Raw genomic sequence first — 24,976 nt, 5'->3', positions numbered from 1 at the left:
TGTAAGATTTGTTTTAAAAATAAACATTATTCTGCTATAGCTCACTTAAATTTTGCTTATTAAAACAGAATTCAAACTCCCCTCTTGACACTTTGTAAGATGCATTAAGACATAAAATGCACTAGTCAATGATCAGTAAAACTGACTACACTAATAATAGTGTCAGATACAGATGAGGTTGACACTTTTGTCTAAGCTCTTTTAGCAGCTTACACAGCAACCTGGGCAAGTAAAAAAGGCAGTAAGGGACCACATGACATGCACATAGTGAGGTGGTTAGAGAGCTAATGCTCCACAAATGTAAGAGGCAGGTGAGTAGCCACATGAGATAGCAGATTCGGAACACTAGAATCTGGATCCTGCTTGTCTAAGGACTAAAGATGGATCATTCTGATAACATTATCTCAGTTTATGCTGGTGTTGTGCAGTTTAACAGGAACAGAAGTGGTTAAAAGTGAACCAGAAAACACATCCACTCCTCATTCTGTAAGAACTCCCCAGTTTTGAGACATTAGGAACTGTCTGACAGAACACTAGAAAATACATTGCTGGGGAGGTCTGATATAGCAGAGAAATTGACCATTTGGTGCAAACCGCAGTTCAATAAAACTCAAACACCTGAACTAAATAAAACTTCCACTGTCAAAGTACGATATAGACTAATTAACAGTGAGGTTCTGAAAAACACTTTCCTGATAATATCTCAAAGGTAAAAATATCTACAACTAATAATAATAGGTATCTAGTAACCCAGTAAATCTAATAATTGCTGTAAAAAAAGCCTGGAAATCTGGTGGAGCAAAGCTACTGTCATATACGTATTCAGGTCTTTATACCAGAAAGATTCTTGCTCTTTCAAGTTTATCGGTCCCTGAAAGAAAGGCACAGAAATACTTAATTTCTTTTATTTTTTAAAAAAACAAATGAACAACACAAAAAAACCCCACAAAACCCCACATAATCTTGATTAGGATTGTCACCATTAATCCTTTTTTGTACTTTCACTGTCTTCATATCAACACAATACAGACAGTAAGAAAATGTTACTCAGCTGAAGGATGGCTTTGACGCACAGAATGACAGGAGCTATTTTGGTTTGAAATATACTGAGTACTCAGAGTTTTCTTACTCAAAGAAAGCAAATTTTCCGCTTACAAAAAGAGGCAGTATCTTAAAACTTGTGCATTAAACATATTTAAAATAATGCCCCCCCTCAGGTATTACCTTTATGTTGTAAAACCAAAGTAATTTTGTAATTAACCTGATGCTACGGGAGTATTTGTATTAGTTCAAAACATTTGATGAGGTTGCATATCAATGAAGTTTTGACATGTGGTTCAGTCTAAGCATCTAAAGTTTGATCTAGAACCCATCTCTGGCTTTAACTTTCAGCTCATATAATTTAAAAGTCTGCTATGAGACTGAACAAGGCAGTATCCCTCTGCAGTCTAAAGTACAAGCAGCTTTAAAGACAATATAGCTAATTCTGTAAACCTGAATTCTATACAAATAAAAATATATTACATTTAACCCATGTTTATTAAGAAAACTTGTGAATTTATCTGTAGTGTATTTTTGAATATAGTTTTGAATAAAAAGAGACTACATCAGCACTGATTAAACCTATGAGATTCTAATTTTCCCAAATAAAACAGATTATTGGATGTACTACAGAATCAATATTAGAAAGTCAAAGCTCTGATGTGAAACAGAGACTTTTTCCCAACAATTTCCTCAAAATATTATCATGCTCTTTGTAAGCTCACCTTCAGTATGGTCCCTATTAGATTCCAATTCCAGTCAAGGTTCTCTTTGTGATTGAGAACCTGGCTGTCTCGAAGATTCATGATGAGTGCTTCTTCTGTATCCTGGAATACAAACACAAAAAGCTACAGTAAGTTTCCTCACATTAATTTTTCAGTCTTGTCACATGATATACTTACTGTTCATGTCACAATCATTAAAAGGGCAATGCTTCACAATAATTTTCATTTGAAGTTAAATTGTATGGCTATAGTACTGCATTAAGAATCTAAAAGTAAGAGATCACAACTAGTCTCAAAAATCATTAAAAATTACTGGAGTTTTGCACATCAATGCCTAGAAATAGAATATAGTATCTACAAGTACCCAAAAGACAAAACAGATTAAAAAAAAATACTACAAAGAAATCACATAAATGACTCAGAATTAAATAAGCGAAGCCTGGGTGAGGGCAGGATCCAAGACTCCAAAATACAATGTCAAATTCGTTTTTGCATAATGAAAAATGCAATACCTTTAAAATAAAGATGTCTTTCTGTACACGGTACTGATCCTTTTTTTGGTGTGTTGAGACTGCTTTCTGAATAATATGATCTAAATGAAGGCTGTAAGGTTTAGGTCCTCTTTTCTTCATCTCATGAAAACGCTTTAAGCAGTTGAGTGCTGCACTTGCTCGTCTAAGAGAAAAAAACCCCCCATAATCAGTATTTGGCAACTGTTATCAAGCTAAAGAGCACCACTATCTCTTGAGTAAACAGCTCAAGAAAGACTTGACCAACAATTCAGAGGCAAAGAAAGTTATTTTCTTGAGACAAGTTTTCATATACCTGTAAGCCTCAGTCTCATACTGAAACTATACAGAAAACTATCTTTCAGAGCCTCTGAAGTATGAACCTTATGGATAACTTTTCTTCTACTCTGCAAGTAGTGGTGTCTGTCACAGCTCACAGAAGGTATCGTAAAGTTTGAAGTTGATTTACATTGTGAGATGCCACAGTAGATCAATATTCTGCTGTTGACAGCTGAGGGGGCTAGCTTCAACTTAGAGTAATGAAGTTTTTCTCTTACATTCTATTAGTTCCCCCTTCCCTTGAGGGTGGCGGGACTATCAATAGTGCACTTCCTGCTCTTATATCTAAACAATTCAGCAGCAGCATGTAACAAGGGTTACAGGAAAAGATAGGAAGTATCAGAAATGACAGATGACAAGGGCAAAACCAGTTAATTACAAAACAGTGGCAGCAGAAAAAAAATCCCACCTGCTGAGCAAATAAAAATAAGGAAGTCTAAAAATGAGAACTTAAGTCTATCTTCCTTCCCCATAACCAAAAATTTTTGAAGTGTAGAAGAGTGCTTTTTTTTTGTTTTCAAACAAATACCTTTGAATCTGGTCACTTATCTAAATTATGCGAATTCAATCAGTAACAGGAATTACAGTTTTTCAACGTATGAAACAATGCAGTGTTGACCAATATCAAGATCCCAAAATAAAAAGTACCACTTTTATAAATCACTTTCTTCCAACTGAAATGGGAATTCTTACTGCTCTACCAGGTATGTCCACAAATGCCAAAAAGCAAATGAACTGAAGGTAATCCACAAGCATATCTCTTCTGCTTTTCATCCTTCCTCTAATCCCATAGCTTTGACCACCTGAAATATCCTCTGATGAAGTTTTTTTGAAAACTAACGGTGCTTTTGCATATCAAAATCTTCTAGTGACAGATATGAAATCTTCAAATCTAAAAAGCAGAAGAGTACTACACTTTTAGGAAGCACTCTACAAGTAGCATTTATCCTTTCACAGTAGCAGTTTGGAAACATTCTGTAATTTATCACTACCAAAAAAATGAAAGATAAAACAGAACTTTATGATATTTATCAGAATAATGATCTGACAGGACACATGGAAGAGTAATTAACAAAAGAGTAATTAACAAAAATATTTCATATTAGCAAAAACCCAACACACTCAATTTGTCTTCTACAAAAAAAAGCAACTAAGGACACTGAGTTGAAGAAATGCCAATTAAAGATGTGAATCTATCTATTATTTGATTTCTTTCATTAGGAGGTTTAAATTGTGTAAAGGATCAAGAAGATGGTATTTTGTGACAGAGCTTTATGCTTTTAAATGTAACTTAGAATTCTTACAGTCTCTTCTCTTTCATGATGTCAAAAGATGCTGCCATATTCACCAGTGTTGGCAAGCAGTGCAAGTGATGGCTGTGAGAATGAGGAAGAATTGTGTTTGCCTAAAAACAAACAAACAAAAAAAGACCAGTTAGAATAACTTATTACAACAATTTCAGCCATCTCTTTAGGATCAACATTTGAAGAAATCTACCACTTTTCACAAGACTTTCAGAAAATCATGACAATGAAACTACCTTTCACTTTATGTCAGAGCATATTACACATAAAATTTCGAATTTGTGATCTAACTGATCAATCTCAAATACACTTGAAAGTAACTTAGGACAATTTCAGATTTCAGAAGTTTATGACCCATATTGTTTGCACTGGTGGTTTTTTAAGTGTTAACACGGAAAAACTTGCAGAGCATTGGACATGTTTATGTTATGTGCACATAGTACTAAAAAAAAATCTAAAATCAGAAATACAATTTAAGCTGATTTCTACTAAAATGCTACGCACAAAAACTCCAACTGATTAATTAACATAAGGTACTAGATGTTCAACCACTTTTAATAAACGTAAGTAGTTCTGCAAATATTTTTGGAAACTAAAGAATAATGAAAATAAGGAAATGACTTCCATCTCTAAAAACTAAATAAAAATATAAATATTTGTTCTGTTCTTGATAAAAGCCATATTTGACTAATAAATCACCTCTTCATAAAATCAAGAAATACTTATGCTTTCCAGAATATGCCAATGTGAGTAACAGTCACAACCATTTCAAAATTATTTGGGAACCAGTAAAATAGTAAACACTATTACAGATTCCTCTTTTTAAACTTTGTAATGACTGACTGAACACCTGTGCAATTCCATCACTTATTTAAAGAAAAACAACTCAAAAAACTAAAAAAAAAAAAAGATTTGCTGTGGTTGTGACCCATACTGCTGAACTGAGATGTAATTACTACAGTAATAAACAATCCTATATCTGAAGATTGTGACTTCAGGTTTTTTGGCATACCACCGAAAGAAGTCAACAGTCTAAAGATGCAGACTACATCTGATAACTCGTATTCAAATTTTTGCAAGACAAAGTCATATTTGGCAATCTTACTAACTCTTATAAAATAGTTTATCTGGAAAAACAAGATTTAAAAAACACAAGAAAACTGATTAAAGTGCTCTGCTGCATATGCTATTCTCATCATTGAGAGGACATGATGTCACCTCCATATGAAAATAGTTTGGGTTAAAGGAGGGAAGTACTGTAAAAGTCACATAAAGTAGATGGAAGCAGAACGAAGCAAAAGCTTCCCTGGAGCAAGAGATACCCACAGCAGTGCTGAGAGTGCACTCCACCAAGATGGAGTTCCCTCAATGAATAATACCAAGTACCCAAACCACATGGAGTTGAATGTGAAAAAAGTTTTATCTGCCTATCCTGGGAAGCAGAAAGCTAAACACGCTGTCAGAGGGCCACCTACCATCATTCTAAGAAAAGGAAAAATCACCAATGGTCCTTTTCCCAAACACAGTAACTGATGGGTGAGTTTGCAGGATTCCAGCTTAAAATACAACTGCTTACTACGGCAAGGAAGAGCAGTGGTGAGAGGTAGAGCTGGCGACTATCCTTGGAGCAGAACCCCTAGCACCTCCAATTCTTTCCAAACAGTCTTTCTATTGATTAATACTGTTTTTAATACATGAAATACCAAAAGATGCAATGTAAACTAATCCACTATTCAGACGAAAACTACATGTTCCAGGCTTGTAATACAAGTTCAATATTATAATAGCTATAATAGCAAATATCTGTTTACAAGTAATTACAACAAGTTTTACTTACCATGTGCAAAAGTTCTCCCAAAAGGATAGTTGCTCTAACAGACACATGGTCATCGCTACTCGTGATCACTTCAACCAGACCCTTCAAAAAGTTAAAAAATATTACAACATTAATGTGTAACATCTTATTTGAATGTTTATAGGAAAAAAGTAGCAAGTATCTATTCAAACTCAAAAGTCGTTAGTTACCTCTAGAAGTCCATTGGTAATAAAAGCTGAAAGCACTAATGCCAAGTAATTATCCATGAGATCAGGCCTAAGGAGAAAAAAAAGTATGCCAGAAAACAGGAAGTATTTTGTAAACACCACCAAAAAACAAAACAAGAAAAGATGTTTAGACTGAGTTCATTAAATCCTCACCTTGACCTGGCTCGATGGGGTAATACGGTTTTAGCTTCAGCAGCTACAAAGCCATCAGAAAGTCTCCAGCAGTCTTGAAACCTGCCTGGATCTATAACAAGAAAATATGGACAAAGGTAACTATAACATTGGCTTTCGTAGTGTTATTTTAATGGCTGTCAGTAGGTAAATAATAATCCTTGCCAGCAAATGTTACGTCAGTTTCAAATATTAGAAAATTTTGTTGGAAGGGATCTTTAACAACACATCTAACCCACATTCCTGAACAAAGCAAGGATACCTTGACAGCTAGGATAAAGACTGTGTCTAAGAGTCAACAAAAATAATGACATTTCCAATTCATAAACCCATTAAACTTGTTTAACAGAGAATACGATTAGCACCTAAAATTTTACAATATATGTCCATATATTGAAGTAGCAAGTTTGCAACAAAGAATGATTTATTTACTTATAAACTTGGAACAAGGATTAAGGCTTTATAATCAATTGCATGACAAAACATTTGTAATCAGATTTTCAAGAGGAGAATTGCGGGAACACGAAAGGCTGAAACTTGCTCCTTTTGGACTCATACTTTTGCACTGAGAGACAAAGCAGAGAATAATCTTGGGTTTACAAGGAGTAATTCTAAAGATAAAATAATAACTCAGTTAAATATAAAGACATAAAAAAGCATGCACTTGCCCCTTGAAAAAGTAAAAGTTTGGTAAGGTGCAGTGGGGATAGCTAGCAGATACACAGTATATGGAAAAAATTGAATAATAACTTTTCTGTAACATTCACTAACACGTCTGCATTATAAATACTTGTGACAGTTCAAAGAATTTGTAGAGATATGTTTACACAATCCTTTGTGTAAATGCCTAACTACACTCCTGATCTTTTATCAAACTTTACACTTAACAGTAGATAAAGGATTTTAAAGAGGACTTCTGAGTACTCAATGAATTCAGAGATAAAACAGTTAATAATAAGGCAATTGACAACATAGAGGAAACAGTGAAAGTTTCAAATTTGCAGAGAAGCTTAACAGACAGAGTTCTTAAGTGAACTGTTTTAAATACCTACCTACACTGAGAAGTGCCTCAATAAACTCTTCTGCGATAACAGGAAGAGGAAGGCGAAATATATCATAGAGAACTTCAAGCAGGCCTCGCTACCAAAAAAACCCCACAACATGCATGTTAGAGATGTACAAAAAAATTGTCCTTACTTTCACTATTAATACTGAAGTTGAGATTTTTTATAGAGTGCTAAAACTAGTGTATGTGTTGCATTTGTGTATTTGTGCAATTGTTCCTTTTTTCATAAACTGAAATAATCTGAAGAAGAGAAGACGTGGCTTGCTTACTTTTGAACTGTACCTTATTATCACTATGAATTCTATAGAAGTTCAGACTACTTGGATTGCGGATTTTTAGAGCAGTTACAGCTGGCACCATCAACTTCATTGGTTGACAGTTTTAATTTGCAAAGAAATGTTTTTATTTCCCTTGGATTCAACTCTGATTATTATGCTTTAAGCTTGTAACTGCAGCTATTGTGAACTTCCTTTGATTTGGGAGCACAGTAATGATTAATTCCTGTACTTTTCTCTCCTCCATTTTCTCAGAATACATGCTCTGCTTCCCATTCTCGCAGGAATTTTGTAATGGAATTACAGACTTTAATTCGGGAGTTAAATGAACTTGAGGACTGTGGTCTCATAACTGTGGAGTCTGTGTTTATTGAACTGTTAGAAAGCTAGGATATGTAAATTAAAACATTCAATATTATGCCTACATCAGTAATAAATATTTACTACCTACCCGTATTTCCATATTTGGTATACAGAGTACCCCAATAAGAGACTGAATCCCAGAATTTCCAGGTTTGCACAGGCTGATAATACCTAGAAAACATTAAATATAAAATAATATTCCCCCAAGAGACCAATGCTCATCTCCAGATGTTTCAACACAGTAAATTTAACATTACATAAAAGCCTCTCTTAAAATTTGCATGTTTTACACTCTGTTTTTACTCTTTTAGTTTAAAATTTCAATATTAATAGGGAGAATCTTCAAATTTTTCAAGTTACACCATATCACTTAAAGCTTACACTGATTTTCAGCCTCAATTTATGCAGTCTCTTCATTAAACGTGGCTGCAAAGACAGTAACCTTGTTCATTTCCTTGACCACTTGTCTTCAGATTTCACAGAACAAATAAAACTTACAGAAACTACACTATCCAGAAAACAAACAAATTTCTACAAAATGCAACTTTAAATTAACAAAAATAATCTAGATTTTCCCACTTTTTTGTCTTAGATACCATAAACAAACTCAAACTGTTATTCTTTAAAAAGTACTGAGAGATGAAAATATCACCTACTCATCTACTTATTGTCACTAATAGAAATTTAACTTCCACGGTGTGCTTTATAGGAACTTGAAGAAAGTTCTCAATTTTGAAAATTACAAGTCACAAAAACTTCAGATATGCACATGTGGCGTCTTAGACACACTAAGGGCCATGGTGCACCTCAGAGGCCTTTTGCAAGAACGTACAGTGGCCACATCCCAACTGCAACGCAGGAATAGATTTGGGTGCGTGCAGTAATTGCTCCATGCCCCAGTTTTGTCTCTAAGGACAGGATCACACATAAGCATAAAGCATGTAGTAACCATCAGCTCAGAAGAAGAACCCAGACTGGTAAATAAGCAGAATAGAACAGCAGTATATGGCAAATAAATAGACAGGTAAAAAAACACACAGAAGAAGTCAAAACAAAAACAACAACACCCTATAGCATGTCCTTTTCAAAGGCTGACAGTGTAAGGACACTTTTGTAGTAAGAATATCTAAGACATTACTCTCCAACATAACAAGTCATATAAAATAGGATGAATGTGTTAACAGCAGGAGTGCCACAACAAGTAACATATTCCAGGACAATTGTTTCTTCAGTCACTTGCACTTTCAGGCACAGGCTTTAAGTTCTAAGTGCCTGAGTACAGGAAGATGGAGCAACACTCCTATCAGAAACTGTTTCCTAGAAGTTTCAAAGTTGTCTCAAGCTTCCTGCACGTCCCCTCCAAACATGAAAGAACACATAAAAAACTTGAAGGATACTTGGATATTAAAATTAAACTCAGTGATCATTTTCAGAGCTTTAAAAATTAAATCAAAAAGTGTGAAAAAAGAGCCTGAATCTTTTCTAAGTATAGCCTGCAAAATTCCGACTCAAAATTTTGGTAAATGGTTATATTAACTGATTTAGTTAAAATTTGCAAGACACAGTCTTGACTAAAAAAATTAGCAGTCCCTAAGCAGTACGTTCATTTTAGATATTGTAATACTGCAGAGAAAGAATTTAAAAACATTAAAAAAATCCCTATTTTTTTGATTTAGAAATGTTTTCTACATGAAAAATTGCAACCTACATCCATTTGCAAACTCTCTTAAACTATGGTAGCTCATAAAAGCAGGTGCTAATGAAACTAAATTCTGTCAGTATCTCTTAACATAGACATTTCTCATTTACAGTGGCAGAACTATCTCAAAGGCAAATTTTTATAATATGATGTTACTTTAAACATCCTGTCACCCATTAAATGTCAAGTATGACCATCAAGATACAACTCATAAGGTATTCTATACAGGGAGGGAAAAAGCTGTGTCATGTTATAGTCAAAGAAAACTATCTATGTGTCCTCCAATTTTACAGTATCAAAACACTGTAGAAAGGTATTGATAGAAATTAGAAACATCACATGACACAGATTTTCCGTCATTTATACTGGAAAGTAAAATCACCCTTCCAATCATCCAGCTTCAAACAAGTAAACAAATCTTACCTGCCCATGATCGAAATGCTGCCACTATTCCCATTTTACTAGCTAGGAACCGTGCTTCTCTGTCCTCTCTGTCATTAAAACAACAAATGTCACAATGCAGGTAATTACTAGAAAACTGTTACTAAAACAGCAAGTTAAAGGTAGTTAATTGAGATTTTAGATGGGGGACAAAATCCAGAGTAAAAGAAATATTTCATGTATGCATACGTATTTACACAATGTATATACACACAAAAAAGTTTAGAATTTTTAAGTATTGTTACTCTTCCTCTTCCACGGGAGTTTCCACAGGAGGAGGATAACATCAAAAAGTAAACACCTATATGGGGTCAGGTGAATCACTCTGCACCTCCACTGACAGTGGGACATAAAGATTGGACCTTATTCAGTTTCCCAGACCTACGCTTCTAAGCCCATCTGACAATTAAAAAAGCCTGAAAAATTCAAGTTGGAAGCAATCTCAGATCTCTCTCTAGTCGAAATTCCTGCACAAAGAAGTCGACAGTTATCAAACCAAGCCAGGTTATAGAATCACAGAATGGTTTGCTTTGGAAGGGACCTTTAAAGGTCATGTAGCTCAACCCCCTTGAAAGAACTTAGCAAATGTAGTGTGGATTACACATGCCTTTTACAGTATCCAGAGCTGTGGGAACTATATAAGCTTTCTGTAATTCAGCTTGAAACCTGTAAAACACTCAAGGCTTTATCCAGTTGGGTCTTAAACTCTCAACAATGAAGGCTGCCGGATTTCTCTGGACAGCCTGTTCTAACTCTTGACTGGCCTCACAGAAAATAATCCCCGTTACCCTCATATGAAGTTGAAATGTCTCTTGCTTCAATTTCGCTCTGTTGCTTCTTGTCCTTCCACCTTTCACCACCATGAAGGGTCACACTACATCTTCTTGATAACATCTTCATAGGTATAAAAAAGTCTGCTATTCCAGGGAGGGTGTCCCCCAACCCTCTCTTCTCTAGGCAAATCAAGCCCTTTTAAATCTTAAATGCTTAACAGTATTTTAGGAATTTGCACTCTAGGCTACTGTATTCAACTTCAAGAAAATTAGTATTTGGAAAGAAGAATAGCCTAACCCCAATATAACTGGGAGCACAAGTTGCAGCACTAACACTTACTTGAGTTGTCCTTCTGCTGTGTCTGGATTATGCCTGTAGTGAAAATCTGTGTAAGGGGCTAAAATTCGCTAAACAAAAGAAAGACATACATTATTTTCATATGAAAATACAGTTAAATCGCTGTTGTCCTTTCCTCAGTCCCACTCCAAACCATCATATTATTGCTGCTTTATATTTCTTAGGCTCTTAGCCTAAAATATTATATTTTAAACACTGTGCATTAACACAGAGGGTGAAATCTGAGACAAAATGAAACATTTTCATTACCAATACAATGTTTAATTTCTGTCTCTAAACAAGTAAAACTGCACCCACCTCTAATTCTACATCTGCTCGCACATACTGTCGGGTCTTTGGATGATTAATGAGGTGTAAAACTGTAGTTATCAGAGCCTCATTTATTCTGCTTAGCTGACAATCAATCACATTTTTCAAGATGGTACTTAAACCACCCCGAAGAGCCACCACCTCGGGATTCTGAAGTGCTAAATGAAGACAAACACGTCATTTTGGCCAGTGATAGGAAAGAAAACATTTCATGGCATATGATAAACTTGTCATCTCTTCAGTATATAAATCTTATCCTTCCTGAACACTGCTGAGGCACATATAAAGCTTTTAATGGAACTGGTTGACAATAAATAGAGATTTTGGATTAATTTATCAAACACAAAAATACTGGTCAGTATCTACCGTGTGGCCATGTCCTAACTTAATTCCAACCAAGTTTCCATGTGGTAGTTTCTGGATTTCCCCAAAGAGAAGTTTCACGCTTCACTGGACAGAACAGAATATAACAGTAACTTATCGTTTATTTCTTTAAAACAGAAGTTTGTATCTTGAAAATATTGCTGAAGTTATCTCCCTCTGATTGACTATGGAAAAACTTCAAAAATCAGCACACAAATGAAAGTCTAGGGAGTTCGTATAAACCACTGTCCAGGCAGCCTTTAAACAGGAACACAAATACTGACTTCCAGAAGCCAGCTAACTACAGTAATCACTCCAGGAATTTTTAAAAAGAAAATGTCTTGCAATTCTCTGAACTCCTGTAAATTTGTCAGCATCTTGTGTACCGAATTCTCCCTACTTCCAATCCATTAGTATAAGAAACACCAATTGCAGTACAGAAATGTTTTTAAGCTAAATCAAAAATTGGCAGATCTTAATGCAAAGAAGAGCACCTGAAACCTTCAGGTACTATTCTTAAAGGGATTTTAAGTAATTTTGGTTCATATCATGTTAATTGCGAAAATCCATGAAACTGACATTAAGAACTCTTAACATCTAATTAATTATTAAACAAATACTGCTAATGACAACCCCATCGAAACTGAAAACTAAGAAAAATCATCTTACCTAGTTCACAGATAATGGCTATGCATGCTCGAACCATTCTGTCTCTTTCTTGAAGACCATCGTTTCCAACTGCTATCAAAGAATTAGTTATAGAACTGGGGAACAATGAAGCATTCACAGTGATCATCTGCCAAAAAAGAAAGAAAAAGCCCTCTGGTTTCTTCATAATATTTTTCTAAATACACTCATAAATTCACCAGCATTCTGTTTCCTACATACAATTAGACAGACCACTCCATCTATTACTTGGTTTACCGGGTGAATCCTCATAACTATTTCTTTTGATCCTAAATTGAATTTCAATTCCAATTCATCTGTCAATTTACTTTAGCATTCTCTTCTTGCTCCAGTTGTTTATTTTTATATTATTTTATCTTAATAAGAAAGAGTTAAAAGATGACTGTTGCAATTAGAATTATGACTACATTTTCCATAGCTGTTTTCAATAATTTCTTTATGACAAAGAACACTATCCAACGACACAGAGTAGATACAAATTCATGTAGAAGATTCATTCATACTGCAGATTATTCAATATCTACTCAACTGTTTAATTAGCCAAGACTAGCATCTCCTGTATTATAGAGATATCTTTAGACTGCTGCAAAATCTAAAAAAAAAGACAGGCAACAGAAGCAGCTGCTAACAGCATTTGGAATGCAACTATCAGTAACACCCCTATATTCTTTTGTACAGTACCTGATCGTCCTAGAACTGCAACGTAATTAATCTTCATCATAAGTTATAGAGATATAGCAAAAGAAAACCACACACACTTTAAACATGTTAAATGGAAAAGCAAAGATGGAAATAACACCTGTGTCCATTAATGAGGTCGTTCTTCAACTAAAAAATACTTAAAATAAATCTGAGACAGAATAGAAAAACAGATTTAATAGCCAATGCTCATTTACACTACTGAGGATGTTCTGCACCATGGAAACCCTCAGCTACTAGTTTGGTACACTCAGAATTCACACCAGATGAAGGACCAAGACCCTGTGCACACATTAAAGGCCAAACAACCAGTACCACCAACTCTTCACCATCCCCCAAGTGGGGCTTTGATTACAAAGGCTGAGTAGCTTCTCCACATTTTTTCAATTTGTGAAAATTAAATACACATATACTCTCTACTATGGAACAAGAATATCACTAAACAGATGTATTACTAAGGAGGAAGTAGGTTTTTCTCTGACTGCTTAAAAAGGGAACAACACAATGTTTTATAGCCCACTCAACCATGTCACTTTTTTTCCCACTAAAAGTGAGATGTACAAAAATACTCAATTTCCATCAAGCACCTAAAAACTCAGGGCTAGTTTTCCATGGGTTTATCATCCCTTCCGTTTACAACAAAATCTTCATTATTTTTCAAAAGAATGTTTTGTCCTATATTCATTTTACATTTGCCTTTGATGTGTTATAGATACTTGTTCAAAGGCGATTAATTTTTTACCTTTTTTTGCACGGATGTTAAAATGAGATCAATCTCAATGACCAATATATTGGAAGAGTTTTAACAAATTTACTTTTAAGACATGTTTTTGAGAAATTTCTTGTTATACATAATGTTAATGACAACAAAACAGGAAGCTTTAAGATAGGACTCTAAATTAAAAACAAATTCCTCCCCACCCACACAGCCTTTCAGTTTTACAATGGCATGAAGAAACAAGAATTAGTAATAAAATGGGTGTACTGTAAAACTGTAATCTGTTTCCTACTGATACTGACAGGAGGACACAAGCAGCCTCTTAAGGCTATTCTGCTTCATTGCCTTCTTTGGTTTTAAGACATGAGAACGAAAGACTTATTTTAATAATCAATTCCAAATACACTAGTAGAATAACAAATTTTTGTATTTGTATCTGCGCTAGGTATTAGAATGCAGTTCTAAAGACTAAATGACAGGTAATGCAGAGCTACTTACAAGTAGGTATCATGAAATAATAATAAAGATTACAAATTTGGTCTCTTAAGATTCCTTTAAAAAACAGGAAGAAAGAAGGTGGTTCATATTGCATCTAACCCTGACTTCTGCTTTAACAGGAAAACACACTGCCTAATACATTAAAAAAAAATTGTCTTATTGACTTCTGTTAGGTAGAAAAATACTTCCCAAAGAAACTTCATGCCATCCTTTTCATGGTTGAAGACATTACTAAATTGTAAAGCTCTTAATAGGAAATTGTTTTTATCTTCCTCTACTACTTTACCCTGCACAGTTTTTAAACAAATTTATTATTAAGTGCCTTTTCTAAATTCATAAACGAGTATTAATATTTTATATTTTGTTCTTCTACTCTATGAAAAGGAAGACAGGAGAGTGAGAAAATGTTTTAATTAATCTCTGCTATTCTCATATAGGTACTTTTGCTACCAAAGAACTGTATCCAGACCTTGAAACTGAAAACAATAGTTCTGTGATGCTGAAAAAAACCCAGTTCAGCTCCTTCATGGCTCACATGCACAAATCAGTTAGCTCTGTTTGTCTTATTTGCCATTCATTCTCCTCATCTAGACCTTTATATGATCTTTTAGGAATCCTGGCACTGGCATCAAGCCACTGAGTCTGAGACATTGAGGGAGATGAAGAGAGAGGTGACAAAAAGGTAAGAGCAGGGTAACAAAAAGTGTGAAAATACAGAGCGTGCCATTCAGGAAGTGTGTCAGAGTATCCCTTGTTAGAGTCTCTCAAGTACTGACTACCCTATGCCAAGGCATGTTTAGCTGCTGTAGCCTAAATAGCACATGAAAAAACTTAACTTTACTGGTAGCCACGTTGGGTGGGTTTTTCGTTTGTCTGAGTTTGACTTTCAAGAAAAAAAAATGTTGTAGGTAGCATGAGATGGTAGAAAACACCTTTCATCAACACAGTTCTCAGTGTCAAGGAACCACAAGCATCCCTGTACAGCCGGTACACCCGATGCACATACCTGGTGCATGCACAGTACCCTGCCACAATGATGGACAAAAAAAAGGACTGGTGGTCAGCTGCATAATTTCTCTAATGTTTATCTATGAACATAATTTTTTCAAATGAAACTAATGGATTTGATTCTCTTGCTGTCTCTTCTTTCATGCAAGACAGAAGCTTTTACTCAAGTAGGAAATACTCAAAAAAGCCCAGGAATAATGAGGACAAATTTCTGACCGAAATAAAACCAATTACAAACGTGTTTCCACTCCATCTTCAGATTTAAGTTATTCTGACTCTACATTGAAACTCTGTATTTCGAAGCAGATGAGCAAAAACTTTTATAAATTGCAACTTTCTCAAGGACCCATTCCATTATGGTTGTTTTCTCGTTCATTTGTTTGGGTTTAGAGGTGGAGGCCAGTGTTTAAGATTTAAACCCCTCTTTTTTGGCACAATTGTTAATCAACTATACTGGTTTTTTTCTGTAAGACAGAAACCAAAGGAGCTTATTACAAGAAAAGAAATCATACAGAAAACTCCCATATTTTAAAACAATATATATATACTGTAAATACACAGTGCGCCCAAGGAACAATTCTTCCAACTACTTCAGACTTTACTTGAATCTCTTTAGGTCAGTTGAAGAATGTAAGAACGATAAAGAATAGTGAAGTCCAGCATTTCCTGGACTTTCTTCACTGAAGAAAATACATTTAGTAGCTGTATACGTCAATTTCTCAAGGATGAACTTGAAAATGTAGCTACCATAGCTTCAAACATCTCATATACATGGGTACACAGTGCAGTAACCATCATAGACTAACCATGTATTATTGACTATCTGAGAAAAAAAGTCCATGGATAGCATCAACCTCTATGAATAAAGCAATAAGGCTACAAGCATTCTTTAACTGATTACCACAGGGATGCAAATTTGTCTCATTCCTCAAATGGCAGAAAATCTGCCATCCTTGACTCACAGATGCTTTGACTTGACTAACATGAAGTCAAGTCACTAGATGAAACTTAATATTGTTCTTATGCCCTTGCATTCACTCCTCGGTAAGTTTTTCCCAAATCCCATCCAGTAAGACTTCTATCAAAGGAAAATCAGCAAGATTCTAAATGGTAAAATATTAAAATCAAAAGAAGTCTCTTCATTATTTTTATTTTGTCTTTTAAATTATCCATATTCAAATTATCTAAATCTATAATTTCTTCCCATGTCAGGTAAGGTAAGGTATGAGAAAAAACACTCTTGATGGAAAAAAACCAGAAGTCAGCACCACGGACTGGCACAGCTGATACCACCATACATAGCAGATTTTACCTTTCTGACTAATCGAAGTGCTTGTGTTCTTTCTACTTCATTACTCTGTTGTATGTCAATGCACCTAAAATAAGTAAAAAAACACATTTTGTTTATAACAACAGTAACTTTCACCTTAACTGTTAACAAATCATGTTAATATTTATGCACATGAACAAACAGAAGAAAAATAATTGACTTACTGTTTAAAAACTATGCATTTCAGCAAACACACTCATTATGATAGGTCACTTAGCTTTATTTTTTTTCAGTTATCCTCATTAGAATTAAGTCAGTAGAATGTTCTCAAATATACAATGGCAAAGCATTTGTCTGAGCTAGCATTTGTCATTTGCAAATGAGACTAAACCAAGTATTTGTAATGATTCATATCAACACGTTTTGTGAGTTCTCAGATTAGAAAAGCCCTTTGCTCAAACAAAATTAAACAGCACACTAAAATTATATGTGTATATCTGCAAACAAAAATTCACACACACCTCTATCAGTATACTGAATTCGAAAATTTTAATACAGAAGGCACTACCATTGCTAGTATTTACATCTATTCATCATGCTGATCTTACTATCTCACTATTGGTTTGTCCTTTCGTATTATTCTGTTGTGTCATCGGTTATACTCAGACTACAAGTTCTTCGGCATGAACTACATTTTAGCCCTGACTTTGTACTGCAGGTTCCAAAGCACTGTGATAATACAAAAAATTAAACAACTCACATACAACAACTTAAGACATGAAAATTATTGCTATTTCAATCTCATTAATTTATGATTAATGGCATTTATGATGGAAAAAATTCTTTAGATTACTCGTAGTACATCATGTATTAGGACAAAATTTTCTTTGGATTAGATGTTGTGATGAAATAGCCTTCTATCGAAGAAAAATAGCTTTTATAAAACTACTTATTAAGAACGTAAGCAAATATGAAAACACTTTTCTCACCTGTCTCAACCATGAAAAAGCAAGTGATTCACAACTGTGCAATTTACAACATGAAGAAAGAGAAAAATTACCTGGCTATCAAATAATCCACTTTCAGCTTTAGCACCTTCTGGAGAATACTGGAGTCTCGAATAAGATAGCGGAGGGCTCGCAATCCTGCTGCTCGCACCTCTTTTGCCTCATTCAGTAAAGCTAACCTCAGACTACAATGAAGAAAACAAGAGGAACAACTAGTAAGCAGTAGGTAGACTTCATCATCTGACATGCAGCTACTACCTACTCATTTGAGATACTTCCATGTGCAGCCTAGAAGCCTTGTCAGCGGATATAGACAATATACTGTAGTGGGTTTCTGTGGTTGGGCTTTGGTAGCAGAGGGACTACAGAGGTGGCTTCTGTTAGAAGCTGCTAGAAGCTTCCCCTGTCCCGTGTAGCCAATGCCAGCCAGCTCCAGGACAGACTTCCTGCTGCTGGCCAAGGTCAAGCCAGTCAGGAGTAATAGGAACACCTCTGTGATAACATACTTAAGAATAGAAGGCTGTGGCGCAGAAAGAATTCCAGCCAGGGAAGAGCAGAGTGACAACATGGCAACAACAATGCAGACACCAAGGTCAGTGCAGAAGGAGGGGCAGGAGGTGCTCCAGACGCCAGAGCTGAGGCCCTGCAGCCCGTGGTGCAGACCATGGTGGAGCAGCTGTGCCCCTGCAGCCCACGGAGGACCATCACGGTGCAGAGACCCACCTGCAGCCCATGGAGGAGCCCATGCATGTGGATGCATGAAGGAGGCTGTGACCCTGTAGGAGGCCCAAGATGGAGCAGGGTCCTGCCAGAGACCTGTGGCCCGTGGAGAGGGAAGCCCACGCTGGAGCAGGTTTTTCCTGGGTAGGACTTGTGGCCCCTGTGGGGGTCCCACGTCAGTACAGCTCATTTGTGAAGGACTGCACCCCATGGAGGAGTGACCCAGAGGACAGCAGTTTGGGAAGAACTGTTGCCTGAGGGATGGACTCATGCTGGAGAGGTCCATCAAGGACTGTCCCCATTGGAGGGACCCCACGGGAGCAAGGGAAGGACTCCTCTCCCTGAGCAGCGGTAGAAACAACAACTGACCATAACCCACATTCCCCGTCCCCCTGCACAGCTGGGGGGGAGGAGGGAGAACATGGAAGGAAGGAGGGGTGGGGGGAAGGTGCTTTTAAGACTGTTTTATTTCTCACTCTTTGGTTCTTATCCTGTTAGAATATCCCCATTTTGAGTCTGTTTTGCCCATGAAGGTAATCAGTAAGTGACCTCTCACAGTTCTTAACTCATGAATCCTTCATTGCTTTTTTCTTCTCTCCTCTGTCCAGCTGCAGAGGGAGAGTGAGAAAGTGGCTTTAGTGGGTACCTTGCATCCAGCCAGGGTCAACCCGCTATATATACTAATCTGAAAAAGCCACAAACCATTTTTTTTCCCCCAAAGAACAGCTTGTACATCCATAAAATGACACATGACCAAAACTGGCATGTGACTTGTTATTTGACAAAACAGTGGAGTACAACATTAGTCCAAGAAAATTAACAGGCTGAGTAAAGTAGGTAAGAAGAAATAAGATATGGAAGACCTCTAGAAATGGAGTTGGAAAGCAGTAAGTAGCACACTGTCCTGAAGGCCCTCAAAAAATTCGTCCCTCTTTCTTGACCACATGAAGGTGGGGGAGGGATCCTCAACCCCCCAGTGACATATTCTAGTAGGATCTTTCACTGTACACCTAAGAATGTAAATACTTCAGCCAGTGAGACTGAATTTCTACTTATACTAATGGCTTATTTTTTTCTTATTCTAGGGTCATGATGTGTGGTAATCAGCTACTGCAAGGCAAAAAGTCTCTTGAGTCTGTTGGTGATTAACTGGCTAGGTAAGCCACTGTAACAGAAGCCTAATTCCAGGCGATATCTACACAAAGTAGAAGGTCTGCAACGTCATATGCAGATAAGGATGAACTGATTATTACTTTCAGCACCAAGGAGGGAATTATTTTAGGAAGACCATCTTTTCTGTAACATGAAATAAGATTCTTTACATAAAAAGAGTGCCACTCTAAGCTGAGCTGTAAGCAAATAAGAAACAGATTTTCAATACTGTGACATTAAGAAAAAGTATTCCTGTAAGAAAAAGTGTACTAGAGAAGACATTTATTTCCAAAGTTATTCAAGAAAAGCATGTAAGTAACTCTTCAATTGTGCTGAGCAGATAATACGTATTTTTTTGATCAGACATTTTGCTTTGTTTCTAGATTTGCACATTTGAAGAGGTGAAAGTCTGATGGATGAATATGTAAGAGTCAGTGGTATTTTTTCTGTTTGGACATCTACCTCACAGTTTACAACTGCTCTGGATATGCCAGTTTAAGACTCTTCAGCAGTTTCCTTTTAGGGTAGAAGTTACCCTTTACTCATGCAAGTGGTGTTGTTGCTATCTATGTCATTTCTCATTAGGACAGGCAAAAATTAATTCTGGATTTTTTCTTCCCCTCATCAAGTAGAGTACTTTACTTTTATATTTGAGAGGAAAATGTTTCTTGAATGGCAGACCAAAACAACCTTTAGACAAACAGTTCCTCAACAGAAATCAATGCTTTGAGAGCTTGTTCTACAACTCACAAGAGGAAGATATTCTTAATTTGTAGACCGAAATCAATCACAGAATCATAAAATGATCCCACTGCCACAGACAGGGATGCCTTCCACTAGCCCAGGTTGCTCAGAGCTCCATCCAGCCCGGCCTTGAACAATTCCAGGGATGGGGCATCTACAGTTTCCCCGGGCAACCTGTTCCAGGGCCTCACCACCCTCACAGCAAAGAACTTCCTCCTAATATCTAACCTAAACCTACTGCCCCTATCTGTCTGCATAAAAAAGTTCCTCTCAGTCTCTCTTCTAGGCTCCATTTAGGGACTGCATGACCACAATTAGGTCACCCCTAAGCCTTCTGTTTTCCAGGCTGAACAAAACCAATTCTCTCAGCCTCTCCTCGTAACAGAGGTGCTTTACCTCTCTAATCATTTTGGTGGCCCTCCTTTGGACTTGCTCCAACAGGATCGACGTCCTTCCTGTGCTGGGGACCCCAGAGCTATATGAGAGCAGAGTAGAGGGGAAGAACCATCTTGCTTGACCTGTTGGACACACTGCCTTGGATGCAGCCCAGGACACAGTTGGCCACCTGGGCTGCAAGGCTGGACATGGGACTGCTGACTCATATCCAGCCTCTCACCCACCAGCAAGGTTGCTCTCAATCAGCTCATGCCCCAGTCTGTACTGACAGCAGGGGTATTCTTGATATCAAGGATCACCAAGTCCAGTTCCTGGCCCTGCACAGGACAGCCCCAACAATCACACCATGTGAGAACGTTGGCCAAATGCTTCTTGAACTGTCAGGCTTGGTGCTGTGACCACTTCTGTGGGGAGCCTGTTCCCGTGCCCAACCTCTCTCTGGGTGAAGAACCTTTTCTGAATCTAAACTCCCCTGACACAGCTTTGTGCTGTTCGCTCGGGTCTTGTCACTGGTCAGCACAGAGAAGAGATCAGTGTCTGCCCCTCCACTTTCCCTTGTGAGGAAAGTGTACACCAATTAAAGTGAAACCACTACAAAGGACAACACAATCATGAGATCCAACATTCAAAAGAAAAAGCTACCAAAAAGGGATGTATCACTATATTTAAATATTGAGAAATGTAATGAAAACAGTACAGCTAGTCAGAAAGATAAAGACACCAGTTCTATTTAGGAAAATGACTTACAATATTTCCGTAAGCAATTACATAAGATTTCCCAACATTTTACCTAAAGAGTGATTAGCTTTTCTAAGCTTTTTTTTTTAAATGAGATAACAAATTGAAAGAACACAAAAAATGTATTAAATACTAGATCTTGTTGTGGTTGTTTTTGCCACCACTGCTGAGCCTCAGGACAAATTTACCAATGTCTTGTGTGGAAACATGGACGTTACTTGACTGTCAAAAATGGCCACAAAACAAATAGAAATTTCACTTAAGAGTACAAACACAGAGCAGTTTGGTAGCAGGGAAAGCAATGCTACAAAGACATACAGATAACAAAATAACAAAATATTGATCTTTAAAATCCTGATTCTACATCAAGAGTATGCTCCATATTTTGCAGGTGTAAATTTTTTTCTAAAAGTGCTTTCTGTAAGTACTGAAATATTTAGAGGTACTTTTACATCTATGAGTAATATAATAAAAGTGAGTAATGTATTTCTGATTTTGCTCATTAAACTATTTGTATTGCAATGTTTACATTACAAAATTTCAAACACATTATAAATACAAAATGCTAGCTCAAAAGCACAAATGAAGTTTATTGAATTGCACCAAAACAACTGAAGCTCCCTAGGACTGCTCTAGTGCTCCTTACTACTTACCATATTATGATGCTGTCATAGGTAAAACCTAGCTTTTCTTCAGCATGGCCAGTATTACAAAGAAGCTGGAAATAAAAGAAAATACCTGTTATTTATAGCTTTTTAAAAATGACTGTGCAAAACTTCAGATTTTGGGAAATGTTTCCAAATAAATCTCAGAAATTTCATTCATAGCAATTAAAAAAGTACCAACTTCACACTTGTCTGAGAATTTCTGCTATCCATATTCTGTTCCTATGCACATCAAACACTGAGACACAGTTGTGGCCTCCCATACAAAGAAAAGGTTGCACAATTGTGTAAGCTGTGTACTGGTCAAGTTTTTAAGCTCCAAATTGCTGGCTGGGCAACTGGTAACCTGAGCAGAGACAAAAAATGACTGAAGTCACAGCACATCTGGATCCAAGCAGGCTCAGGTGAGGATTTTGAAGCAAAGACTGACACAGGTGGTCCAATGCCATGTTTTGCCACAGTAGCAGAGGTGTACAAAACATCAGAAGGCATTGCCAAGTGTTCTGTAACTAGCATTTGGTCTTGGACTGTCATCCATTGCACAGAACTCCTAACTCTGGAAAATCAGCACGAAGGTTGAATTTATGCACACAAAAAGACAGCAGTAAATTATCACAAACTCTGAACATTTCAACCATATCTATTAATTTTGAACACAAAAAATTTTTAAGTGCAGTTTTTAAATCTAAAACCAACCTCAAAAGCAGCAATCTAGTGCATGTCAATGTTTTAGCCTCTTGAGGAAAGGAAAATCTGTTCTGTGAGAAGAGGTGATGCTGTCCTTCTTTGCAAGAACGGCAAAGAAATTCCTAGTCATCTCACTTACCACCTCCTGGCTAAAATTATAAAATACTATCATGCCCAAATCCCAAAGCACTTTTCCAAGCACTTCCAAAAACTCAAGTGACTAATACTGATTGCAGTAGCTTTGCACTTTGTCCTCTGTTTTAGAAACAGGCATGTGTTCAGTTCTAAGTCAGTGTAGTATTAAGTTTCTCCTCAGTGAGGTATTCAGGAAGTGTTTGTGCTAACTAGTCAAAAGCTCTGCTCTAAAAGTACTATAATATATCAAACTGTGGGACACTCTCTTTACTGCTAACAATAAGAAATTTATAATAAACAAAACGAACAGCTAAGTTAAGGCTACTGTAATTTAAAATATTTAGTATGTCCCATGGTCCAGTTCTATACTGTTCACCTCTAACTAAAAAAACCAGCATATTGCACACAAACTCTGCTTTTAAGTAAACCCATTTTATTAGCATGACCATTTAGACTCAAACAATACTTAGGTTTATGCTCAAAAAGTACAAGGATCACATTACATTTTATGAAATTGTATGCATAGTTATAATTGTGAAATCCAAAGCTGTTAATGAGAGATTATTAAATTGGCCTGGATCAGTTTCGCGTTTGGGCTCAAATAATCTAAGTTAATTGAAGTATTTTGGATTTTGCACTTTTCTTAACCAAGATGATTATAAAACATAGGGGAAGTTTTTACATAACCTCTTTTTCCCCACCTTTCAAATTTAAGTGATAATAAAACTAGACAATTGATGCATTAACTGGTTATGACAGCATGTCACTTCCTAACATCAATCTATTTTTGTGCCATGTTGTTAGACTGCCTAAGGCCACCACTGCTGCTCTAGCATTTCTATTGACATCTTATGAACTGTAAAAATTGGCTGGCAGAGTGTAGGCAAAACAGTGTGAGAAGATAGCGAGTAAAAACAGTTCATTGTTCAGTTTCAGACAATTACATCAGTAGTTGTTTAGGCTAATCATTTACACATCTAAACCTCTCCCCAGCATTCCACGCCAGACACAAATGAGAAATCCTAATTTAACATACCAGATTATCCTCAACAGTCTATTTTTCCTATTTAAAAAAACCCCACAGAATTGTAATTCTGATGTAGGAAAAAAACATTTTTTAAAAAGTTGCTATTGTGTGCATCAGTGCCTTTCTGAATCTGCTCTCCTAGCATCATACTCACCATTGGTTTGCATCTTGAGCAGTCCTGAGACGAAACTAAAGCAGCTGATGTGTTCAAGGAACCCACTCAACCTGCTGCAACTACTAAAGAGCATTCAGTTCACTAGACCAGTTCTAGTCTAGTTGTTGTTCTCAGCAAATATGTATACTGTGGTTATTAGCTCCTCAATGCCAACTGTTTTCATCTCTGTATGTGTTCCCACTGCACACACTTTCACTGACGCAGAAAAAAAATTAGACCTAATCTTGAAATTCCAAAACAGTTAAACCTGACAAGTTAAAATTTTCATCAAGTTTAGCCGCTGTGCTGATATATATTTCTGAATTTGATGGAAGTTATTACAGAGGTGTTTGATAGTGTCTCTGCATAAATGCGAAATATTTCTCATAGAGAATGAACTGGTAAAATTGGCTAAAGAAAAATATGTAGGTTAGCTACTGTAGCTACTTGTTTCTTCTCACTTCAATGGGCCACCAATACTTATGCATTAGCTTTCTTTACAATTTATACAAGGTAGTGTGCTAACAGGATTTCCAGATAAAAAAGAATCTAAAAGATTGACAGCAAGATCAGAATTCAAAAATGTTTCAGTGACTTAAAAGGAGTGACCAAACTCAAGAAAAAAATTCAATTAAATAAAAGGAAGAGCGTATCACATGGATGCATAAGAAATTAAAAGACTCCAGTAGAGAAACAGTAGATGTCCAGAAAACATTCATAAAGTTAATTTAAAAGAAAAGAGAGATTTATCTTTGGGAATACTAATAGGACTGCACTATGTTTGAGATTAAGAGACTTTGTTTTCCCCATTTGACAGGCTGCCCTCAAAACTATAAGAACAAAATTTTGTGTGCCACATTTTAAGAGCAGACAAAGAGGGAAAGTGCACTCA

General features: G+C 36.4%; 1 protein-coding gene across 1 annotated transcript in view; it reads right to left on the bottom strand.

The window, feature by feature from the left end:
- The window catches only part of RICTOR (RPTOR independent companion of MTOR complex 2), a 75,546-nt gene that overhangs the window by 29,328 nt on the left and 21,242 nt on the right, over positions 1–24,976 (bottom strand). Inside the window, exons 4-18 of the mRNA XM_032674776.1 lie at positions 22,070–22,134; positions 17,720–17,851; positions 16,702–16,765; positions 12,449–12,575; positions 11,405–11,574; positions 11,090–11,157; positions 9,959–10,026; positions 7,925–8,007; positions 7,185–7,272; positions 6,115–6,205; positions 5,944–6,010; positions 5,756–5,836; positions 3,919–4,019; positions 2,279–2,441; positions 1,767–1,868 (exon numbers count right to left, since the gene is read on the bottom strand). Of these exons, the coding sequence (XP_032530667.1) occupies positions 1,767–1,868; positions 2,279–2,441; positions 3,919–4,019; positions 5,756–5,836; positions 5,944–6,010; positions 6,115–6,205; positions 7,185–7,272; positions 7,925–8,007; positions 9,959–10,026; positions 11,090–11,157; positions 11,405–11,574; positions 12,449–12,575; positions 16,702–16,765; positions 17,720–17,851; positions 22,070–22,134 (1,470 nt within the window). The remainder of the gene's footprint in view (positions 1–1,766; positions 1,869–2,278; positions 2,442–3,918; positions 4,020–5,755; positions 5,837–5,943; positions 6,011–6,114; positions 6,206–7,184; positions 7,273–7,924; positions 8,008–9,958; positions 10,027–11,089; positions 11,158–11,404; positions 11,575–12,448; positions 12,576–16,701; positions 16,766–17,719; positions 17,852–22,069; positions 22,135–24,976) is intronic.

The sequence above is a fragment of the Chiroxiphia lanceolata genome, chromosome Z (genome assembly GCF_009829145.1).
Source record: "Chiroxiphia lanceolata isolate bChiLan1 chromosome Z, bChiLan1.pri, whole genome shotgun sequence".
Classification (NCBI taxonomy): domain Eukaryota; kingdom Metazoa; phylum Chordata; class Aves; order Passeriformes; family Pipridae; genus Chiroxiphia; species Chiroxiphia lanceolata.
The sequence above is the reverse complement of the archived record's forward strand: the minus strand, read 5'-3'. Positions and strand labels throughout refer to the sequence as shown.